This window comes from Maniola hyperantus, chromosome 25 (genome assembly GCF_902806685.2).
Source record: "Maniola hyperantus chromosome 25, iAphHyp1.2, whole genome shotgun sequence".
NCBI lineage: Eukaryota > Metazoa > Arthropoda > Insecta > Lepidoptera > Nymphalidae > Maniola > Maniola hyperantus.
The window spans coordinates 2,309,218-2,331,549 of record NC_048560.1 but is presented as its reverse complement, the minus strand read 5'-3'; the positions used below and the strand labels follow the sequence as shown (position 1 = coordinate 2,331,549).

Sequence of the window (22,332 nt, the reverse complement as noted above, 5' to 3'; positions counted from 1 at the left end):
GCTATCTGCATGCCAAATTTCAGCCCGATTCGTCCAGTAGTTTGAGCTGTGCGTTGATAGATCAGTCAGGCAATTGGTATCAATCAGTCAGTCAGTCACCTTTTCCTTTTATATATTTAAAGATAATATTTAAGCGATAGAGAAATTATCGCTTAAAAAATAAGACGTCGACATAAAATACAAACGCATACGCACCCTATTCTCGCTAAACATAGCCACATATTTTCAAGGTAGAACTTTTCCAATCGTATTTCTACCCCGACCACCAACCTCCCTGCCTGTTATTCAATTAACTTTGCATATTTCAATTAGCTTTGCGTGTTTTAAATTAACTTTATATACCTACCTTGTATTTTGTCTTTTACTCCCAGAAATGTAATAACTCTAACCAGAAACCTCATGACTCCAACCGAATAAGCTAGGTTTTTTAATTTATAGACTAAACTCTAAATGGGAAAAACTCAAATGGGACTGGGCAGGTCAGATGAGTTATGGGCAAAATCTGCTCCTTTCTGGACTCCCCAGAATCATCAACGCCAGCGTGGTAGGCCGAGGCGACGTTGGCGTGATGAATTAGATAAGTTTACAGTTACCTACGTGGCCTGAAGAGGCACGGAATAGGAAATGGAGGGAGGATTGGAGGGAGGCGTGGATTAAGGTTTTTAAAAATCCTGTGGGAACTCTTAAATTTTCCGGGATAAAAAGTAGCCTATGTCCTTCCCTCTGTACCAAATTTCGTCAAAATCGGATGAAGGTTGAGCCGTGAAAAGCTAGCAGACAGACAGACACACTTTCGCATTTATAATATTAAGTATGGATGAGGGAAACTGATGCCGGAAGGACGTTCTATATCCTAGCGGCTCGGATTAGAAACGAGGAGGCTAATCGCTTCAGATGTGTCCGTGGAATTTGAACTACTTGCGAGTAGAGACCTTGACGATGCCTTGCGGTACGATAGTAAGTACAAAGGTGGAGGAGGAATCAGGTCAAAAGTTTCTCCGAAATCTGTTCAGCCATTTTAGTCAGATAAAAAATGGCTGGTTGAGTTTTGATAACGTCTAAAATTCTTTCAAGTGCGGGTCGGACTCGCACACGAATGATTCCGTACCATCGTATACATGAAATAACTTTTTAATTGTTTTTTTATTATCATGGCGGCCATTTTAATATTTTATTATTTTTTATAATTTTTAGTGTTTTACCTCCACTTCAAGGAAATTTCTAAAGAATTTTAAACACATATCAAAAACTGCGGACCGGTAGGATAAGAACTCGCGTCTCCTGGGATCGCGACGCTCTGAACGCTAAGCTACGGTTCGCTTACGGAAATATTCAGAATACACATTCTGTGAAATTATTAACTCTGTTACCTATGGTTCATGAGATACAGCCCGCTGACAGACGGACGGACAGACAGACAGCGGAGGCTTAGTAATAGGATCCCGTCAAAACCCTTCGGGAACGAAATCCTAAAAAGCATGATAATAAAGGGCATCACAGACAAACACTTCAATTTTATTTATTTGTATTTGTACCTACATAGATAAACCGTCGGTACAAGGTTAGGGGTCACAATGTTAAGTAAATATTTATGACAAAATAATATCGAATAAGCTACAATATATTTATTTAGTTTTCTCAGACATCGAGTATTATGAAAAAGTGTTAATAGTGTTTTTATAACAGCTGACATTGGGAATTTGGGATATGTGAATCGCATAAAGGTAAATAATAAATACGTTTTACTTATAAATGCGAAAGTGTGTCTATCTGTCTGGCTGGCTTTTCACGGCCCATCCGTTTAACCGATTTTGAAGAAATTTGAAACAGAGAAAGATTTCTCTCCCAATTTAATTTATTTTAGATTTAATTTAATATTTTTTTGTACTTTTAATTTAGATTTGAGTTAATTAATAGAATTGTTTGTTCTTACTATAGCTTCCAAATAAAAATCTAAATATATAAAACGAAAAGGTGACTGACTGACTGACTGACTGATCTATCAATGCACAGCTCAAACTACTGGACGGATCGGACTGAAATTTGGCATGCAGATGACGTAGACATCCGCAAAGAAAGGATTTTTGAAAATTCAACCCCTAAGGGGATAAAAGGGTTGTGTAGTCTACGCGGACTAAGTCCAAATGATAAATCAAATGTTTGGGGTTTGGGGGTACGGGGTTTTTTAAACCCCATACCCCCAATTAGACCCCCATTAGACAGTTTATGGTGGTTTCTATAATAAAACATTACTTTACCATTACAGAATGGAGAAGTTTATCATATTTACAATATATGCCATCATCACAGCTCAAGCCAAGCGATTACCTTGCTACGCTTGCCTAAACTCAGTGTGCTACAGCCCTTACGACAAGATATTCAGAGACCAAAAGCTATCCGGCCAGTTGGCGATAGATAGAACTGTAAACACTATCTACTACCATTATCAAGAACACGGAAGGGATTTCACTAAAGCATTCGATTTGAACAGAGCAAATTCAACTTTTATACCTCTTAACTTCACCTTTGCTCTAACAGTTGATCAATCTACACGAGACTTGTATTTATCAGCGGAAAAGGGGGTCTATAAATACAATCCTTTAGACAATATTACCGAATTATATGGACTTAAAGACAAGACTATATGGCACATGCAATATGCAGACAAATTTTATTATACAGAATTCAGACATAAAGGACTTTTTACTGTGAACAGTGTCAATAAGAAAAAATCCGTTGAGATATCCGAGTTAAATAACTATCAAATAGATGATTTTATAATTGATAAACGTGGGGATGTATATTTCATGAGTAATTCTGCGATATACGTATTCAGAAATGGTAGTAAAAAGGCTGAGCTTTTCCAAGACGAAATTTACTTTTTAACTACAGACAAACATGGGGAAGCGTATTTTATCCAACCTTACACTAGGGGTATATATAAAATTAATTATAGAAATAAAAACTTGGAAGAAGTTGGTGCTTTTAAAAGGGGTTTAGCATTCAAAGTTGTATTTGACGGGGATAACCATATAGTTTTCTATGAGTCTACCAATAAAATACTATACTACTTATCACCTGTACTAAGTAGATGTACGGTGACTACTAGAGGAGTTGGTAAAGCCCGTAGAAAATTTGTTGTGAGAAAATCTAATAGAAATAATGTGATTCGGTTTTCACAGACCGGAATATTAGAACCGAATTATACAAACAAAACCAGTAAGATAACAATGTCCTCCCGATCGGGTTCCGCCACGGCGGCCAATCTCCATAGAAGTTAGCCAGATGGGACGGAAATCCGACACGACTGGAGAGAGATCAGGCGCAGAACCGGCGGCTGTACGTACCCTCCGAGGCACGGGGGTGAAACATCACCAACTTCCTAACTCCGCGCTAGAAGAATTTCTTAACAGAAGAATCCAATACCTATTTTTGGCTCGACCCGGCAATCGAACCCAGGACCTCGTTATCTGCAGTTGAACATGACTACTAGACCAAATAGGCAATAGAATTTACACAGATACCTAAAGTACGCGACAGGTCGAAATGGCAATCGGAGTATGAAGCGGGGAAACGCCCCGCACAGTGCCCGCGCTCGCCCGCACCGGGTTAGCACGGGGGCTGTGCGGGTGTGCGGGACATTCCCGACCTGATGTCCATCTCTACATGTCGCATACTATATATACGTCGCGAAGTGTGGTTAATTCTGTTGTACATCTCTACATAGTATAAAATAAAGTCGCTTCCCGCTGTCTGTATGTATGAACGCGTAGATCTTTTAAACTACGCAACGGATTTTAATGCGGTTTTGACCAATAGATAGAGTGATTCAAGAGGAAGGTTTATAGGTATAGTTTAATATTGGTTTGTGTTAATTTGTTGAAATATGACGATATTTGAACAAAATGACGGAAGAATTACTCCTCACTGACACCACCTTAGTATCTACATTGTACCCATGCGAAGCCTGGGCGGGTCGCTAGTACAATATAATCTCTTAACTAATTTGACGATTTATTTCGATCATCCACCCTACTCTACATCTCCACATACTCTATCCGCGGAAAGAACATAATATAGCGCCCTCTCTGTTACGTAATCCCATACAAAAGATAGAGATAAAAATCTCAGTGGGCACTAACCAATAACCATTTTGAGACACCAACTTCTATCCGCGGAAAGAATATAGAGTGTATCATGATCATCATGATTAACCCATCACTGGCTCGCCACCACGCTGGCCATGTGCGGATTGGTAGACTTCACACACCTGAGAACATTATGGAAAACTCTCAGGCATGCAGGTTTCCTCACGATGTTTTCCTTCACCGTTAAAGCAAGTGATATTTAGTCACTTAAAACGCACATAGCTCCGAAAAGTTAGAGGTGCGTGCCCGGAATCGAACCCCCGACCTCCGATTAGAAGGCGGACGTCCTAACCACTAGGCTATCACAGCTTTTTATAGAGTGTATACTCAGAAATATTATCCACTCCCTAATCAAATAAAGCCGTGGTAGCCTAGTGGTTAGGACGTCCACCTTACAATCGGAGGTCGGGGGTTCGATCCCGGGCACGCACCTCTAACTTTTCGGAGTTTGTGCGTTTTTAAGTAATTAAAATATCACTTGCTTTAACGGTGAAGGAAAACATCGTGAGGAAACCGGCATGCCTGACAGTTCTCCATAATGTTCTCCTAGGTGTGTGAAGTCTGCCAATCCGCACTTGGCCAGCGTGGTAGACTAAGGCCAAAACCCTTCTCACTCTGAGAGGAGACCCGTGCTCTGTAGTGAGCCGGCGATGGGTTGATCATGATGATGATGATGATGAATCAAATAATATGTGACGCCCGACTAATAAAAGATGTTTTTTGATTGCGTGCTTTAATAATGCTCTCTTAGTCTACGGTGCATTACATTATGCCGTGCCTTCATGTGCCGTGGGCCACATATAATATATAGCCTGACTAGAAATATACAAAACTTGGTCTGGGGGCGCCACTAGTATATGGTCTATGGTCACGTCTTGTTTAGATTAGTTCCACAAGTCATGGCAACGTATTTTATTTTTCTGGTCAGGCTTTAGCATAGATAAATTTATTAAAACATCAAGGTCACTGTATTAAATATTAACAATAATAAATAACAATTAAAATATAATTTTAATACATTTTTATGTTTTTATTTTTATATACACCTTTTTTACCTAGGTTTATAACAACTTTTTAGTCATAATGGGTTTTTTTTCATAATTTTAATTCTTTTTTCATAAGTTATAATTAAGTAACAATATTTTTAGCCATAATGTCTTTTTTCATGATACCTAATAATTATGATTTTCATTTTTTTTTTCAAAGTTATAATTAAGTAACAATATTTTTAACCATTTGTCTGTTTTTTTTTTTCACTATCCTACGTAATAATTATGACTTTCTTTTTATTTTTTCAATGTAATCTGTCATAAAAAGGCAGGTACCTACTTAATTTGCAAATTATACCTACATTATCAATAACAAATATAATTAGAAGAAAAAAACGTACTATATTATACAAAAGTTTTAACATAAGAAAACATAAAAATAACAACTTAGCACAGTGTAGGTATAATTTCGTTGAATCAGATTTGTATAATTAGGTAAGTTTCAAATTACCAGCACCGTATATGCAATTATGCCAAGAGTAAATACGAACATTTTCATAATTTAGTTTAATTCGTAATAGTTTAAGTAAATTGTATAATCTGGCGGTTAATTTGTATAATTGAATTTTAAAGAAACTTAAAAACAAATTACAACATCTTATGTATATAACATTGTAGTAACTAGTAATCGTGATATACGTAAAATGTTTATGTATAGGTCTACAACTAAACCCCATCCACGGAAAGAAGCATAGCACTCTCTATGTGATGTAATCCAATACAAATGATAGAGACAAAAATATCAGTGGGTGTTAACCATTTTGGGCCACCAACCAATCACAAACATGTTTTAAAAATGACATTCAAAATTCAGTTCGAAAACGTTTGAAAAAAATGAAAATCAAAAAACATTCGAAATTCAATTAGAAAACATAGTTTGGTTTGTGGTTGGTGACTCAAAATGGTCAGAGCCCACTGAGATTTTTGCTTCTATCATTTGTATAGGATTACGTAACAAAGAGAGTGCTATAATACTAACTTCTTTCTGCTTGTAGTGTACTAACTAGTAATCGTGATATACGTAAAATGTTTTATGTATAGGTCTACAACTAAACCCCATCCGCGCAAAGAAGTAAGTGTAGCGCTCTCACTGTTACAAATGATAGAGGCAAAAATCTCAGTGGGCACTAACCATTTTGGGACACCAAGCAATTACAAAACATATTTTCAAAAAACATTCATAATTCAATTCGAAAACGTTAGAAAAAATGAAAATCAAAAAACATTCGAAAGTCAATTAGAAAGCATAGTTTCGTTTGTGGTTGGTACCTCAAAATGGTTAGAGCCCACTGAGATTTTTGCCTCTATCATTTGTATGGGATCACGTAACGCGGTGTCCTGCGTGAGCGACGAATAATACGCGACGCGACGCTGCGAACGCGACGAACGCGATCAACTCAACGGCATACCGTGCTTGCGGCCTATATGGCAGTCTGCGGGCAGACGCAGACTGCCATATAGGCCGCATTACGTGGCGTCGTGTCGCGTCGCGTCGCGTCGTATTCGTCGCTCACATAGCACACCGCGTAACAAAGACAACGCTATACTAACTTCTTGCGCAGATAGAGTATATACTAAGTATACGTACTTTTTGTATTTATGATTTCGAATTTTAAATCAATCTAGCGTGACGAAACAAATACCTACTTTGGTGACGCATTTCTAATTTGAAACGCATACCTAAAACTATTTTTTTTTTGTCGTTTTTGTCTTTTTTGTCTCTACAAAGTCTTTTGGTCTCTAATCAAAGTCAGCAAAGGAGATGGCCCAAAACGTACCCATCCATGCTCGGCGCAAAAGAAAAGTAAATATATCATAGTTATCTAAATATAAGGTGACTGACTGATCTATCAACGCACAGCTCAAACTACTGGACGGATCGGGCTGAAATTTGGCATGCAGATAGCTATCATGACGTAGGCATCCGCTAAGAAAGGATTTTTGAAAATTCAACCCCTAAGATTGTGAAATAGGGGTTTAAAATTTGTGTAGTCCACGCGAACGAAGTCGCGAGTTGAGAGTAAAAATAATAGTAATCATCGCAATCTTTAATTTCTTTTTTTGGTGGCTGACATTTTTAAGCGTTTTTTTAGCGGTATTAGCAATATTTTAGCGTTTAAACTACCGTGAGTGATTTCCATTCTAAATAATATCTGTCCCGGCTTACTCACGTGTTTAGTCGACGTTAGCCACCACCCCAGCCACCCTCACAAAGGGCTCTACGGGCAGCGGCACGCGCGGCCCGCAGTCAAAACCGCGGCGCGTGCGTGAACGGACTCCCTTGAAAAAGGACCCCGGATGGGTTCAAAACTAGTCGGGCTAACGTCAACTAAACACGTGAGTACAGCCGGGACAGATATTATTTAGAATTAGCAATATTTGTAACATTTTTAGGATTCCGTATCTCAAATGGAAGAAAGAAAACTTGACTGGTAGCTATGTCTTATAGCAAAATAGGAAAATCCGAAAACCGTGAATTTGTGGTTACACTACAAAAAAAAGTGTTGTTTCTTGTACGATGGTACGGAACCCTTCATGTGTGAGTCCGACTCGCACTTGACCAGTTATTTGGGATGTGGACCATCTCCTTTAATAGTAGACATGTGGCTAATTCTGTTGTACATAATCTCTAAACTAAATTAACAGTTCTAAATAATAGTGCTACCCTTTTTCTACGACAACTATATATAATATAGTATACAGGGTGTAACCAGAACGCTAGCAAAAACTTAGCTTTATTGTTATAATACCTAAACACAATCCAATATCAATAACCATCTGCCTCATTTTGTAGTTTTTGTGATTTAGTATTTTTCAAACCCGCAATGTATAACGCGCAAACGCGTCGTAGTTGGGACGAGTGGCCTACTTACGCAACGTTCGTTGATTTGCAATCTATCGTGATCTTTTACAAAATATTATGGTATTTTTAGATTTGACATTAGTAAATGTCAAAACGTGTTGTTTAATTAAAAATTCGAGTATAGGTAGTAAAATAACAACGCAAAGTTTTTGCTACCGCTCTGGTTACACCCTGTATAATAAGACTATGGTCTACAGCCGGGTTTGCTTGCACAGCCTCTCGGCCCATATGTGGTGGATAGGGGTCAGAGGACACTGGTGCAGGCGCTGCAGCCACGGCTTAGGGCGTCGCCTCTGTCTGGAAACCAAGGAGGTTTTCATACTTATATTAGTTACCGACTAACTACGAAACATTTAGCGTAAAAAAAACCACAATATTTACAATTTTTAGGGTTCCGTACTTCAAAAAGACGGATAACATCAGACGAATCGCAGGGAGCCGCTGGATTCAGGCGGTGCAAGATCGTGCCGTGTGGAAGTTTTCGGCCGTGGATCCAGAGACCTACAAGAGACCTATGTCCAGCAGTGGACGTCTATCGGTTGATGATGATGATGATGATGATGACTTCAAAACGAAAAAAGGAACCCTTATAGGTTTACTTTGTTGTCTCTGTCTGTTGTGTATGTCAAGGATCCTATAGGGTACCACATCAAAATCGGTTAAGTTGTTGGACTGTAAAAGCTAGCAGACAGACAGACAAATACACTTTCGCATTTATATAATAAAGTATTACTATGGAAGTATATAGTTCGTAAAACCGATAGACGTTGGGGTCCCAAGGTGCTGGAATGGCGACCTCACATCGGAAAGCGCAGCATTGGAAGACCCCCACTAGGTGGACGGACGACATCAGACGAGTCGCAGGGAGCCGCTGGATTCAGACCGTGGCGTGTGGAAATCCCTACAAAAGACCTTTGTCCAGCAGTGGACGCCTATCGGTTGATGATGATAGATGGAAGTATGTAGGGTATAATTTTCACTGTACTTACATTACAATCGATCTCCTCTCGTCTCCTATTGGCCATTTTTTCAGCCTTGTATTCTCTTTCCAAGTCGAATAACTGAAAAATTAAATTTTATTTTGAAATAGCTGGTTTTTTATTAAATTTCAATATCACTAAACACTGGTAAGCAATGCCTCATTGTGTTTATGACCTGTGTCAAACAAGGTGTAACCAGAATGCTAGCAAAAACTTACAATCCGTTCCCACTTGTCGACTGTCGGTTCCGGATTTTAATTTGTAGGGCGATTGTCTAAAACCTGCATCAATCATTATTTATTACAATCTCAATAGTTCTGATTGGCTGAATTTGTGCGATTCTTGTTGCAACAATGCATTGTAGCCAATAGTGAGCGAGGGTCAACCAATCAGAGATGATTGCGATCGTGACATTGTAGCCGTCATTCTCCCGCAATCGCGCAGCGGATGTTCCATTGGCAGAACATTTTGATACAAAATCGGTTTCAGACAAGTGTGAAAAGCTTCATAAAAAACGTTCTACCACTGGAACATCCTATTAACATCTGGGCCCGACAACCGACTAGTGGGAACTGGCTCTTAGGGTTATTAGTTATTACTATACCCACCTAAACACAATCCAATGCTAATAACCATTTGCCTTATCTTGTTGGTTGAGATTTAGTATTTTCAAACCCGCAATGTATAGCGTGCAAAACGATACGTCTAAATCTATTGCTATCCCTTTCATAATTTTGCCTGCAGAAAAGGATAGCACTAGATTTTAAGACTTGTTAATTTAGTTTAGTTTAGAGATTGTGTACGGTACGCGGCCAAAAGTGTTGAACATCGGTCTTTAGAAGGAGATAGCAGATTTGTAGAGCACTCTCTCGGTCGTTGACACCGACAAAACGTCATATGGGTATGAGTGACAGAGACAACGCTCTACAAAGCTGAAATCTTCTTAATATATAAAAGGTGACTGACTGACTGATCTATCAACACACAGCTCAAACTACTGGACGGATCGGGCTGAAATTTGGCATGCAGATAGCTATTACGACGTAGACATCCGCTAAGAAAGAATTTTTGAAAATTTAACCCCTAAGGGGGTGAAATATGGGTTTGAGATTTATGTAGTCCACGCGGACGAAGTCGCGAGCATAAGCTAGTGTCATAAAGGCCGATGTTCATCACTTTCGTCCGCGTATTGTACAAGGGAATCAGCCCCATCGATTGGTTAATATTAAACTGACCTGCAAAATCTCCTTATTAGACAAATGGTCGCTCGGCCCAGTCTGAGTAAAATGTCGTAAGAGTTCCCCTCCCTGCCCCACCAGCAGCGCCCCTCCAGTCTGCACCCAGTCTCCCTTCAAATCCCCACCCACTCCTAATCACGATAGAAAACAACATCATCATCATGATCAACCCTTCGCCGGCTCACTACAAAGCACGGGTCTCCTCTCAGAGTGAGAAGGGTTTTGGCCACAATCTACCAGACTTTACACACCTTTGAGAACAATATGGAGAACTCTCAGGCATGCAGGTTTCCTCACGATGTTTTCCTTCACCGTTAAAGCAAGTGATATTTATAAGTGTAGATTATTCCGGCTATACTCACGTATTTAGTCACGTAGTTAGCGAGCGGCTCGCAGTCTCAACCGCGACGCGTAGCGAGCTTCGTCCCTATGCAAAAGGACCCCGGATGGGTTCGAAACTAGTCGGGCTTACGTCGACTAAATACGTGAGTCAATCAATCAATCAGCCTGTTTGCGTCCACTGCTGGACATAGGCCTTCCCAAGAGCACGCCACCACACACGATCCTCCGCCTTCCAAAACCACCCACTTCCCGATACCTTCTTAAGGTCGTCAGTCCAGCAGCTTGGACGTAAGGTGAAATACGTAAGTATAGCCGAAATAATCTTTACTTATAATGGAAATCACTCACGATAGTTTAAACGCCAGGTGATATTTTTTTTAAAGAATATTAGCCTTGTTAATTATGACTAATATTCCCCTTTCCCCTCCAACTAAGCGAAAAGCTTGTGCTAGGAGTAGGTACGACAATAGTGCAACGAGTAAGGTTTGAACCGTTAACTTTGTTCGGAATTCAGTCCGCTCCTCAACCATTGAGCTATTGAGGCTCTATAAAACGCACATTAAAAAAAGTTAGAGGTGCGTGCCCGGGATCGAACCCCCGACTTCCGATTACGAGGCGGACGTCCTGCCCACTAGGCTATCACAGCTTTTCTTAAACAACATAGTATAAATTAAGTAAACCTTGCATAATTCCATATTAGTCAACCAATCAGCGGGTATGTCTTGTGGATAATGTAGGAATAGTTCTCCGCTTTGTTTTACTAACAGCGCGCCGCCATTTTGTAACCCGTCACCAATCAGATCGCTGTGTAGACCTGTGGTTTTATTACCAAAATTTTTTTTTTATTATCAAAAATTGCGTAACCGGCAGGAATCGAACCTGCATCTTCTGGGTTCGCGCCCGATGCCTTGACCACTCGGCCACGGTTTCGCTTTGCAGTGACGAAATTAGTGATATGTATGTTCACTCAGTACTGAAGCGACTGTTTAATGCCATCTATTAGCGACACTTTGCAGTTATCGAAACTACTTTCAAAGGCCCATATTACAATTTTCTTGAAGTGTAGGTAAAAACACTATCATAAAAATTATTTTTAAAAAATGTGGTTTTATTGCTATATCATTTTCTATTCTGCCCTTGTCAGTGTCACACATCTAAGGCTAAGCGTGCACTGCGATGATTTTTGCGATGCGATTTTTTCCGCATGTTCAATGCGAAATTTAATCGCAATGCGAATATTATTCTTACGCGCACCACGATTTATTTTCGCACCACGAAAGACAGGGAGCCGAAATCAGTGAATACTGTACCACCATGAAAACAAGACGTTAGACGAACATTTAATAAATACCAAATAGAGTGAACATCTAAATATGGATTCAAAAAAGAAAATATGCATAATTTACTACTTAATCTTATCTTATCTTATATTATATATATAAAAGGAAAAGGTGACTGACTGACTGACTGACTGACTGACTGATCTATCAACGCACAGCTCAAACTACTGGACGGATCGGGCTGAAATTCGGCATGCAGATAGCTATTATGACGTAGGCATCCGCTAAGAAAGGATTTTTGAAAATTCAACTCCTAAGGGGGTGAAATAGGGGTTTGAAATTTTGTAGTCCACGCGGACGAAGTCGCGAGCATAAGCTAGTATTACATAAAAAGATTGCTATTTTTTCCGCAGTGCGCGGAACTTAATTTTTCCATATCACAAACACACTTACGAATTCGCATCGCACCGCAATTGCGAATATTAATCGCATGCGGTTTTTTTTCGCAGTGCGTATTTTGATGGTTCAAAGATTTGCGATTTATTTTCGTTGTGCGCGCTTAGCCTAATAGATATGCAACTAGTGTCACCCCTATAGTCCCTCTCGCTCAAGCAGAGGTACTTGTTAAATGTTATTCCTTCTATTTTACGTTCGTTTCGGCTATTGTAGCCTAGTATACTGCAACCCACCATTGTACAATAACTTCAAAAGTAAATATTGTATTCAATTTTGAATACAAATCAATTATTATATATTTCTTTACATATTTCTTTAAAAATACTTGAGTCAACATAACCTCACTTCACGTTGTTTGTACAAAATCTCACGTACAAAATGTCGAAAAATACGACTGTAGTACGGAACTCTCGATGCGCGAGTCTGACTCGCACATCGCCGGTTTTTTTTTAATTTCACTTCGTCCTTTTTAGCAATATTAAAAAGGAAAAGATGCAGATAGAGGAAAGGACAGAACATGAATTTTTTATTTAGAGAGTATAGACTCTAAATTTTAGTGCACGCTACAAACTTAAACAAATGGCTCGCGACTGGCATCTAAAGTCACGAGGTTTGACAGCTCTAAATTAATTTCAAAACTGTCAAACTGTGTCTGTCCTTTTCATATTACATCAGTAAGAAGAAGATGCGATTACTCTAAAATTTAGTTGTGCTCAGAATCAGTACCATTGTCAATCATAGTCAAAAATCAACGAACCCAAGCTTTTCCCTTTGACAATGGCTTCCCTGGACTGCTTCCACAGCAGCGATGTGAGGATGGTCACCACGTTGAAGCGCTTGAAACCCAAGCTCTGGTAGGTTGACAGATCCTCCACATAGTACAGATCTGGAAATTAAAATATAAATATCATCATCAACCGATAGACGTCCACTGCTGGCAAGGTCGCCATTTCAGCACCTCGGGACCTGTTTTCCAAACTATGTGCCTTGCCCATTGCCACTTCAGCTTCGCAACCCGTTGAGCTATGTCGGTTACTCTAGTTCTCCTACGGATCTCCTCATTTCTGATTTGATCACGTAGAGTAACTCCAAGCATAGCTCTCTCCATCGCCCGCTGAGTGAATCTGAGCTTTCTTATGAGGCCCATAGTTAGCGACCATGTCTTATGACCATGTCAAAATATAAATAATATAAATATATACAAATAACAAATACATATCACTAAACAACAGTTAGTTTTTATTTATTTATTTAGTAACTATATTTGTCTTACTTTAGAGTCAAAGTCAAATGATTCATTTAAAAAAGGTAATAAATTATCTTTAAATGTAAATAAGTTATCTTTTCGATTGTCAATTGTTGGATTTGTAAGATGTAGTAGTGATAATTATTACGCAAACTTACAACTAAAGCTACGAGGGTTCCAAACGCGCCCAGGGTCTGAGAAGAGCCCACAACAAACTCAGCCGGGTATTATTTATTGTACTAAGTAATTATTATCTTAGTCTGCGTGGCTTTTTTTGTAAAACCTAAAGTCTCTTTGACCCAAACCCTCTTTGAAACCCAGGGGACCCTTTGATTTTCCGGGATAAAAAGTAGCCTCTGTTTATCTCCAGAATGCAAGCTATATATCTAACCAAACGTCTGAAACGGTTAAGCGGATGGGCCGTGAAAAGAAATCAGACAGATTAGTAATGCGCGTGGCCGCCATTTTAGTGACGTGAGCACTAGACTGAAGTTTCGAGCTGATGGTATATTTTTATTTCGGCTGCCGTTAAAATGACGTCATCTCGATCTAAATGAGACGTGGTTCCAGCGCAATAGCAATTTACGGGACTAAATACTCACTAAAATACACAAAAACCTTTAAATCAAATCGCAATCGCTGGCGAGTTCATGTATAAAGTCAAAATGATTCATCATTTTTGCGTGCGATTTAATATGTCAAATTACTCCACCGAATCGTGAATCCAAGTAGGTATCTAATAACTAATTACACCGTCATAACCAGTGACATATGATTTACTAGAGGATGCCCGCAACTTCATCCGCGTGGATTTAGGTTTTTAAAAATCCCGTGGGAACCATTTGATTTTCCGGGATAAAAGTTTGCCTGTGTCAATTTCCGGGATGCAAGCCACCTCTGTACCAATTTTCATGTAAATCGGTTAAACAGATGGACCTTTAAGAATCCCGTGGAAACTATTTGATTTTCCGAGATAAAAAGTAGCCTATGTCCTTCCCCGGGAAGTACGAGTAAGCTAACTCTGTACCAAATTTCACCAAAATCGGTTTAACTGTTGGGCCATGAAAATCTAGCAGACAGACAGATACACTTTCGCATTTATAATATTAGTATAGTAAAGTATGGAGTATGGATGATGTCCTTGTCCACTGCTTGTTTTAAGCACTTTTTCGTACATACAATTTTTCGGTGTGTATATATACATACAATGAATAACAAACAAGTTGAAAACCACAATTACTTTTTTTGAATATCATAGAACGGTCGTGGCTTGAAAAATATATTCCTAAGTATGCTGCAGAATTAAAATAAATGTCAGGACAATTTTCTAATCCATTTTCTAAATTGCTTATGCTCTGTATGCTAAAGAATTATTAAAATAAATGTCAGAGCAATTTTCTAATCGATTATTATCTATAATTCTTATCCTCAGTATGCTAAAGAATTAAAATCAATGCCAGAGAAATTTTCTAATCAATTTTCTATAATAATGCTTATGCTCAGTAATCAGTATGCTGAAGAATTAAAATCAATGTCAGAGCAATTTTCTAATCGAAATAACGGGCCTAAAGTTTAGGCCATAGTTCACCGTCAATGCCCAGATTATAAATGCGAAAGAGTTTTTAACTATGGCCTAAACTTTAAATCATAGTTCACCATCAATACATACATATATTATAAATGCGAAAGAGTGTTTGTTCGTTGGTTTGTTGGTTTGTCCTTCAATCACGACGCAACGGAGCAACGGTTCGACGTGATTTTTTAAATGGATGTAGTTAAAGGTCTGGCACGCGCTGGCTCTTACCGCCGTACTCAGAGTCGCTAATCGTTACTTAAGATTGAGTTAAAACAAGACAGATTTATGTGAGAGATAGCTCTGTCTTATTTTAACTAAACTTAAGTAACGATTAAGCGACTCGGAGTACGGCTGTTAGTCCATTACGACAATCTCGACTTATTTTTAATTCTATGGGAACTACTGAAGCTAAGTTTTTTCCTACAATTATGTTGGTTAGGAATAAATAACAAGCCAATTAGTATTTAATATACCTACATACATTAGAGACACGCAAGCGAGTTATTGAGATAATCCATACTTAATCAGTACCCTTATTATAAATGCGAAAGTGTGTTTGTTTGTTGATTGTCCTTCAATCACGTCGCAACGGTGCAACGGATTGACGTGATTTTTTGCATGTGTATAGATAAAGACCTGGAGAGTGGCATAGGCTACTTTTTATCCCGGAAAATCAAAGAGTTCCCACGGGATTTTAAAAACCTAATTCCACGCGGACGAAGTCGCCGGCATCAGCTAGTTAATATTATGAATACTAGAGTATGTCTTTTTTTTATTCAAATACAAGTTAGCCCTTGACTGCAATCTCACCTGGTGGTAAGTGATGATGCAATCTAAGATGGATGCGGGCTGCCCTCGAAGGGGTGTGGCATTTTGTCAGGGTTCCGTACCTCAAAAGGAAAAATGGAACCCTTATAGGATCACTTTGTTGTCTGTCTGTCTGTCTGTCAGTCTGTCAAGAAACCTACAGGGTACTTCCCGTTGACCTAGAATCATGAAATTTGGCAGGTAGGTAGATCTTATAGCTGACATTTGGGGAAAAATCTGAAAACCGTGAATTTAGGGTTAGATCACACAAAAAAAATTAAATTGTGGTCATGAACTAATAATTAGTATTTTCAACTTTCAAAGTGAGTGACTATATCAAGTGGGGTATCATATAAAAGGTCTTCGCCTGTACATTCTAAAACAGATTTTTATTTATTTTTATGCATTATAGTTTTTGAATAAAATTATCGTGCAAAATGTCGAAAAAATACGACTGTAGTACGGAACCCTCATTGCGCGAGCCTGACTCGCACTTGGCCGGTTTTTTATTATCCTCTGTATATTTTTTTTCTTGTATTGTTTCGTGAGCTGAATAAACTTTTATTTATTTATTTATTTACTAGCTTATGTTCACGACTTCATCCGCGTGGACGACACCAATTTCAACCCCCTATTTCTCCCCCTTAGGGGTTGAATTTTCAAAAATCCTTTCTTAGCGGATGCCTACGTCATAATAGCTATCTGCATGCCCAGCCTGTTCCGTTCAGTAGTTTGATCTGTGTGTTGATAGATCGGTCAGTCAGTCATGAGTCTCAGTTTCCTTTCATATATTTAGATTATTTTGGTAAAACCAATGAACCGATAATATGGTCAAAGACTCATGGTTTAATTGACACTAGTCGAAAAAGAACATACCTCCATCAAAAAATTTGCCATCGATAAATTCCTTTGAACCAGCCGTCTCCAGGCCTATGCCAACCAATCTTACGTTGTTCTTCTTTAGGATGGATGCTATTTCACCCAGCTGAAACATATAAGTAAGTTAATTAATTATCATCATAATCATGATCAACCCATCGCCGGCTCACTACAGAGCATGCGTCTCCTCTCAGAGTAAGAAGCGGTTTGGCCATAGTCAACCACGCTGGCATGTGCAGATTGGTAGACTTCGCACACCTTTGAGAACATTATGGAGAACTCTCAGGCATGCAGGGTTCCTCACGATGTTTTCCTTCACCGTTAAAGCAAGTGATATTTAATTACTTAAAACGCACATAACTCCGAAAAGTTAGAGGTGCGTGCCCGGGATCGAATCCCCGACCTCCGATTAGAAGGCGGACGTCCTAACCACTAGGCTCTGTAAGACCCATTACGACACAATCCACGGCGACCGTGACTTAGGGTGAGATCTATCTTCTCAGAGCACTCCACATTAAAAAAAACCGGCCAAGTGCGAGTCAGACTGGCGCACTGAGGGTTCCGTACTACAACCGTATTTTATCGACATTTTGCACGATAAATCAAAAACTATTATGCCTAAAAATAAATAGAAATGTAGAATGTAAAGCCCTTTTATATGATACCCCACTTTGTATAGTAATCTTACTTTGAAAGTTGAAAATTGCAATATTTGTTCATGACCACAATTTACCCTAAAAAGCGATGTAATATGGCTAATTCCGCTGTACACAATCTCTAAACTAAAATTACACGTCTAAATCTATTGCCATCCCTTTCATAATGTTGCTTGTGGAAAAGGATAGCACTAGATGTTAATAATTTAGTTTAGAGATTGTGTACAAGAGAATCGACCTCTGTACTTAAAAATCGTTGAAATGAGCGTCGGACTCGCACCGAAGGGTTCCGTACCATCGTACAATAAATAAAACTTAAAATTTTTCTTAATTTTCATAGCGGCCATTTTGAAATGTTTAGTACTTGTTGTCATAGCGGCAACAGAAATATACATTCTGTGAAAATTTCAGCAATCTACCTACTACGGTTTACGAGATACCAGCCGCTGACAGACAGACAAAGGCATCGCCAAGGTCTGCACCCGTACGTAGTCGAAATTCCATGGATACCTACGTAACGAAGCGATTTGCCTCCTCATTTCTAATTCGAACCGCTAAGATCTGGAACACCCTTCCAGCACCAGTTTTCCCCTCCAATTATAATATGGGTACCTTCAAGTCAAAAGTGGTATTTTAGGCAAGCGCGCTCCATCTTAGGCTGCATCATCACTTGCCACCAGGTTTGATTGCAGCCAAGCGCTGTGCGCGCACAATAATCCATCTATAGTCGCTGGCTCTGTGGCGCACATGGTCAATGGTGTAGAAAAAGTCATCGCTCTGTGACGTGCCCTTGACGTTTTGGTTTTGTCGGAAGAATTTAAGATTAATGTAAATCCATAGATTAATTATTGGTCTCGCTCCGCTCTACTGTAAAGCATAGGTATGTAAATGCATTCAATTTTGTAATTAACCCTAAATTAAAGCAAGTATTCAAGTCTTTAAGTTAAATAAAACACACTCCAATCCCGGCGTGATGCGCCAACAAGCGCTAGTCTATAAATTTAAAAAAAAACGGACGGACGGACACCGGAGATTAGTAATAGGGTCCCGTTGACACCCTTTGGGTACGGAATCCTAAAAATTATGTATATACCTCCTTAGCCCACAGTCTGCAGAATATGCACCCCCAGCGGCGGAAGAAAATGATCGCCACGTCCTGGTCTTGCCAGAAACTCTTTAATTCCACTACCTGAAAATAGAGTAATGATGATTTTTTTAACGTTTAAACTATCGTGAGACTCGTGAGAGATGCCTATCTTCTCTATACATATATATAAAAATGAATCGCTAAATGTGTTGCTGATTTAGCTAATTCTTTTTTTATAATATTCCTTGAAGTACGGGGATGGTTCTTACGGAGAGAAAAATTTATAAAATTGGCTGAAAAAGAATCGACTGTTAGCCGGAACGAAATTCGCCAGGGCAGCTAGTTATTATAAATATAGCTAACTAGCTGATGCCCGCGACGCGTAGATTTATGTAGGTTTTTAAAATCCCGTAGGAACTCTAATTTTCCGGGATAAAAATAGCATATGTCACGCTCCAGTCTTTAACTATATCCATGCAAAAAATCATGCCGATCAGGTGCTCCGTTGTGGCGTGATTGAAGGACAAACCAACAACTTTCGTATTTATAATTTATTGGTATGGAAATTTGGATATCTTGTATCCGGGTCAGACATAGGATACTTTTTATCCTGAAAAGTAAAAAGAATAGATACCTTCATGATTTTCAAAAACTGATATCCACGCGGATCAGCTAGTTAAGTAAATAATATTCCTTATCTTATTAGTTAGGTATGCACATACAATTTTTACGATACCATGCATAACCGATGATCGATAATTTAGATTTAGAGCCTTGATCTATGATACTCGGATGATAAAATAATATATCCGTATGTTACTTTATCTGATAATATTGTAATGTGTAATACCATATCAACTTCTTTTTATTGCCAACAAAATAATTTTATAACGACTTGCCCTGTCTCTACTTACTAGCCAAGTCTAGCCTCAAAAAAAAAGTTTAATTGAATAAAACATACTTTTTATTCGATTAAACTTTTTTTTATTAAAATTTTTACTTATTTTTAGATGCAAATGAAAATACAATAAACAAAAAATAATACCAAACCAATATTAATACCATATTGAATTACATCGAACTACCTAAAAAAAAATTTGTCCACAACTTTGTTTGTATGGATTTTTACATTTTGACGACCTCCCTGGCGCAGTGGTAAGCGCTGTGGTCTTGTTAATAGGACGTCCCGGGTTCGATTTCCGGCAGGGGTTTAGAATTTTATAATTTCTAAATTTCTGGTCTGGTCCTACCGGCAAAGCCGTGCCGCCAAGCGATTTAGCGTTCCGGTACGATGCCGTGTAGAAACTAAAAGGATTTAATAAAAACTGCCATACCCCGTCCAGTTTAGCCCGCATCCATCTTAGATTGCATCATCACTTACCACCATCAGATTTTTTTTTAAATTTGGGTATACTTTAGTTTTCCCATCGCAGCCCACTACGGAGAACGAGTCTCCTCTCAGAATGAGAAGGGTTTAGGCCATGATCCACCACACTGGCCTACTGCGATTTGACACACCTTTGAGAACATTATGGAGAACTCTTAGGCATGCAGGTTATCTCGTGAGGTAACCCTTAATGTTTCCCTTAAAGCAAGTGCTATTTAATTACTTAAATCACACATAACTCTGAAAAGTAAGAGGTGCATGCCCGGGATCGAGCCTAGTCGGAATTTCACAGACACGTATCAAGCGATAGGCCTCCTCATTTCTATTCCGAACCGCTAGGATATGGAACACCCTTCCGCTTTCTAGGTCAACGGGAAATACTCTATAGGATTTGATTTCCATGACTGACTTGCCAGACACAACTGACAGACAGACAATGAAGTGATCCTATAAGGGTTCCTTTTTCCTCTGGAGATACAGAACCATATTTTTTTTTATTCAGATACAAGTTAGCCCTTGACTGCAATCTCACCTGGTGGTGACTGAGTGATGCAGTCTAAGATATTATGTAGATGCAGGCTAATCTGGAAGGGGTATGGCAGTTTCAACACTGCATCGTACCGAACCGCTAAATCGCTTGGCCGCACGGTTTTGCCGGTAGGGTGGTCAACTAGCCACGGCCGAAGCCTCCCACCAGATCAGACCAGAGGAAATTTAGAAATTATAAAATTCCTAATTTCCCGGTACCCGACGCTCACCAATGCGCCAGGGAGGTCGACAAAAGGTGGATATGGATTTATTAGAATTTCAACACAGAACTCTCTAACTAGTTTGTAGATTTCAAGCTTCGTAATTTTTTAGGTCAGTACAAACAAATATTTCGCAAATAGATTTACACAACACTTTGTATTACACTACACGAGAACTTTCCGATTTGTATCGAGAGAAACTTGCTATCTATTTCCCGGTTTTCTATTTTTTTATTACTAGATTATTTACTAAATATTTAAAAGATTTACCTCTCCGCACGGTATGCTCTTAACTTTGTGTGCACCGATCACAGATAGATCAACCGACATTTTCACTTTGTTATTTGATATTTTATCGTCGAAGAAAACTTTAAAAATAAGTTAGAATTTAAATTTTTATTTTCATACGACTACGCGGCAAACAAGAATTTTCAAAACTAAACCAAAAATTGTGCAGAAATGCGAAGTGTGAATGTCATCTGTCATTTATTATATCTGTCAGATGGCTGTCAGTTCCTCGAGCCTATGGTATTCTTGCAACAATCCGTAGATATGATTGTGGCCAATAGCTGTATATTCTAAGCACATATTCTGAGATTCTAAGCCAATAATCGAACAGCATTGACACTAAACGTCAAATCGCTAAATCGCCATTTTTTTTTCTATCCCCATTGACATGACATCTTCATCAGGGTTGACAGATCTCATTAACGTTTTCCCAGAAATTCACAAAATAAATATAGTAGTTATGTATTCGAAGTGGACATCCGTCACCCTGAAGCTGACCTCCGTTATAAGTCCCGCAAATTGCTAATGCACGCGGCCGCCATTTTAGTGACGTCATCACTAGATTGAAGTTTCGAGCTGATAGTATATTTTTATTTCGGCTGACGTCAAAATGGCATCATTTCGATGTTAATGAGACATGGTTCCAGCGCAATAGCAATTTGCGGGACTTATAGCTGAAAAGCTTAAGGATGTTGACTTCGAGATATCGGAGGTTGACAGTAAACTTCAAGGTTACGAAAGTTGACTTCAATCAATCGCAACAGATTGGGGTATGAGGCGGGGGGACACCCTGTACACCCGCACACCACCAGCGCTATCCCACACTGGGCTAGCGCAGCGGATGTGCGGATGGGCAGGGCGTCCTCACTCCGATTGCCATCTCGACCTGTCGCGAACTGTAATCTTAAAGTTGACCCACTAAATTACGTCTTCGAAGCCGACCTTTTTGAAAATCAAAAAGTTCTTTTAACATTTAAAACAAAAATCCAAGTAGATGACCTCGCAGGTGAAAAGTTAGTGTACAATATACATGGCAGCACTGCACTTGCAAAATAAGCTGTTCTCAAATGAAATTATTTGACAGTGAAACAATATTTGTCCTCATGTGATTGGCCATTATATAAATGATTGCTGAATTAATAGATTTGGACTTTGTAAAGGAAATAGGTAGCACTTTAGTCTATTAGCAATTTTATTATTCTCCTATGTCCTTGAAATCATAAACTAATCAATTTTATTTTTCTATTTCTATTGTGCTCAGTGTTTTCACTTTAGCAATTTTGCCCTATTTTAGGGCAAAC

The 22,332-nt window shown here is 38.9% G+C and overlaps 2 protein-coding genes across 3 annotated transcripts; one reads left to right on the top strand and one right to left on the bottom strand.

Moving 5' to 3' along the window:
* Positions 1 to 1,652: 1,652 nt before the first annotated feature.
* LOC117993869 (ommochrome-binding protein-like) lies at positions 1,653 to 4,372 on the top strand. The gene is made up of 2 exons (XM_034981742.2): positions 1,653 to 1,724; positions 2,267 to 4,372. The coding sequence occupies exon 2, from the start codon at positions 2,268 to 2,270 to the stop codon at positions 3,279 to 3,281; it is 1,014 nt and encodes a 337-aa protein (XP_034837633.1). The 5' UTR covers positions 1,653 to 1,724; position 2,267; the 3' UTR covers positions 3,282 to 4,372.
* A 2,528-nt stretch (positions 4,373 to 6,900) lies between these two features.
* LOC117993871 (prostamide/prostaglandin F synthase-like) lies at positions 6,901 to 21,211 on the bottom strand. 2 transcript variants are annotated; one of them, XM_069507268.1, is made up of 7 exons: positions 21,014 to 21,211; positions 18,614 to 18,709; positions 16,862 to 16,970; positions 13,114 to 13,242; positions 11,301 to 11,434; positions 9,050 to 9,121; positions 6,901 to 8,357 (listed from the first exon to the last, which is right to left on the bottom strand). In XM_069507268.1, the coding sequence occupies exons 1-7, from the start codon at positions 21,071 to 21,073 to the stop codon at positions 8,340 to 8,342; spliced, it is 618 nt and encodes a 205-aa protein (XP_069363369.1). In that variant the 5' UTR covers positions 21,074 to 21,211; the 3' UTR covers positions 6,901 to 8,339. The 2 variants fall into 2 exon arrangements, with proteins under 2 accessions (XP_069363369.1, XP_034837635.1); XM_034981744.2 differs by lacking the exon at positions 11,301 to 11,434 and adding an exon at positions 10,276 to 10,409.
* Positions 21,212 to 22,332: the final 1,121 nt, after the last annotated feature.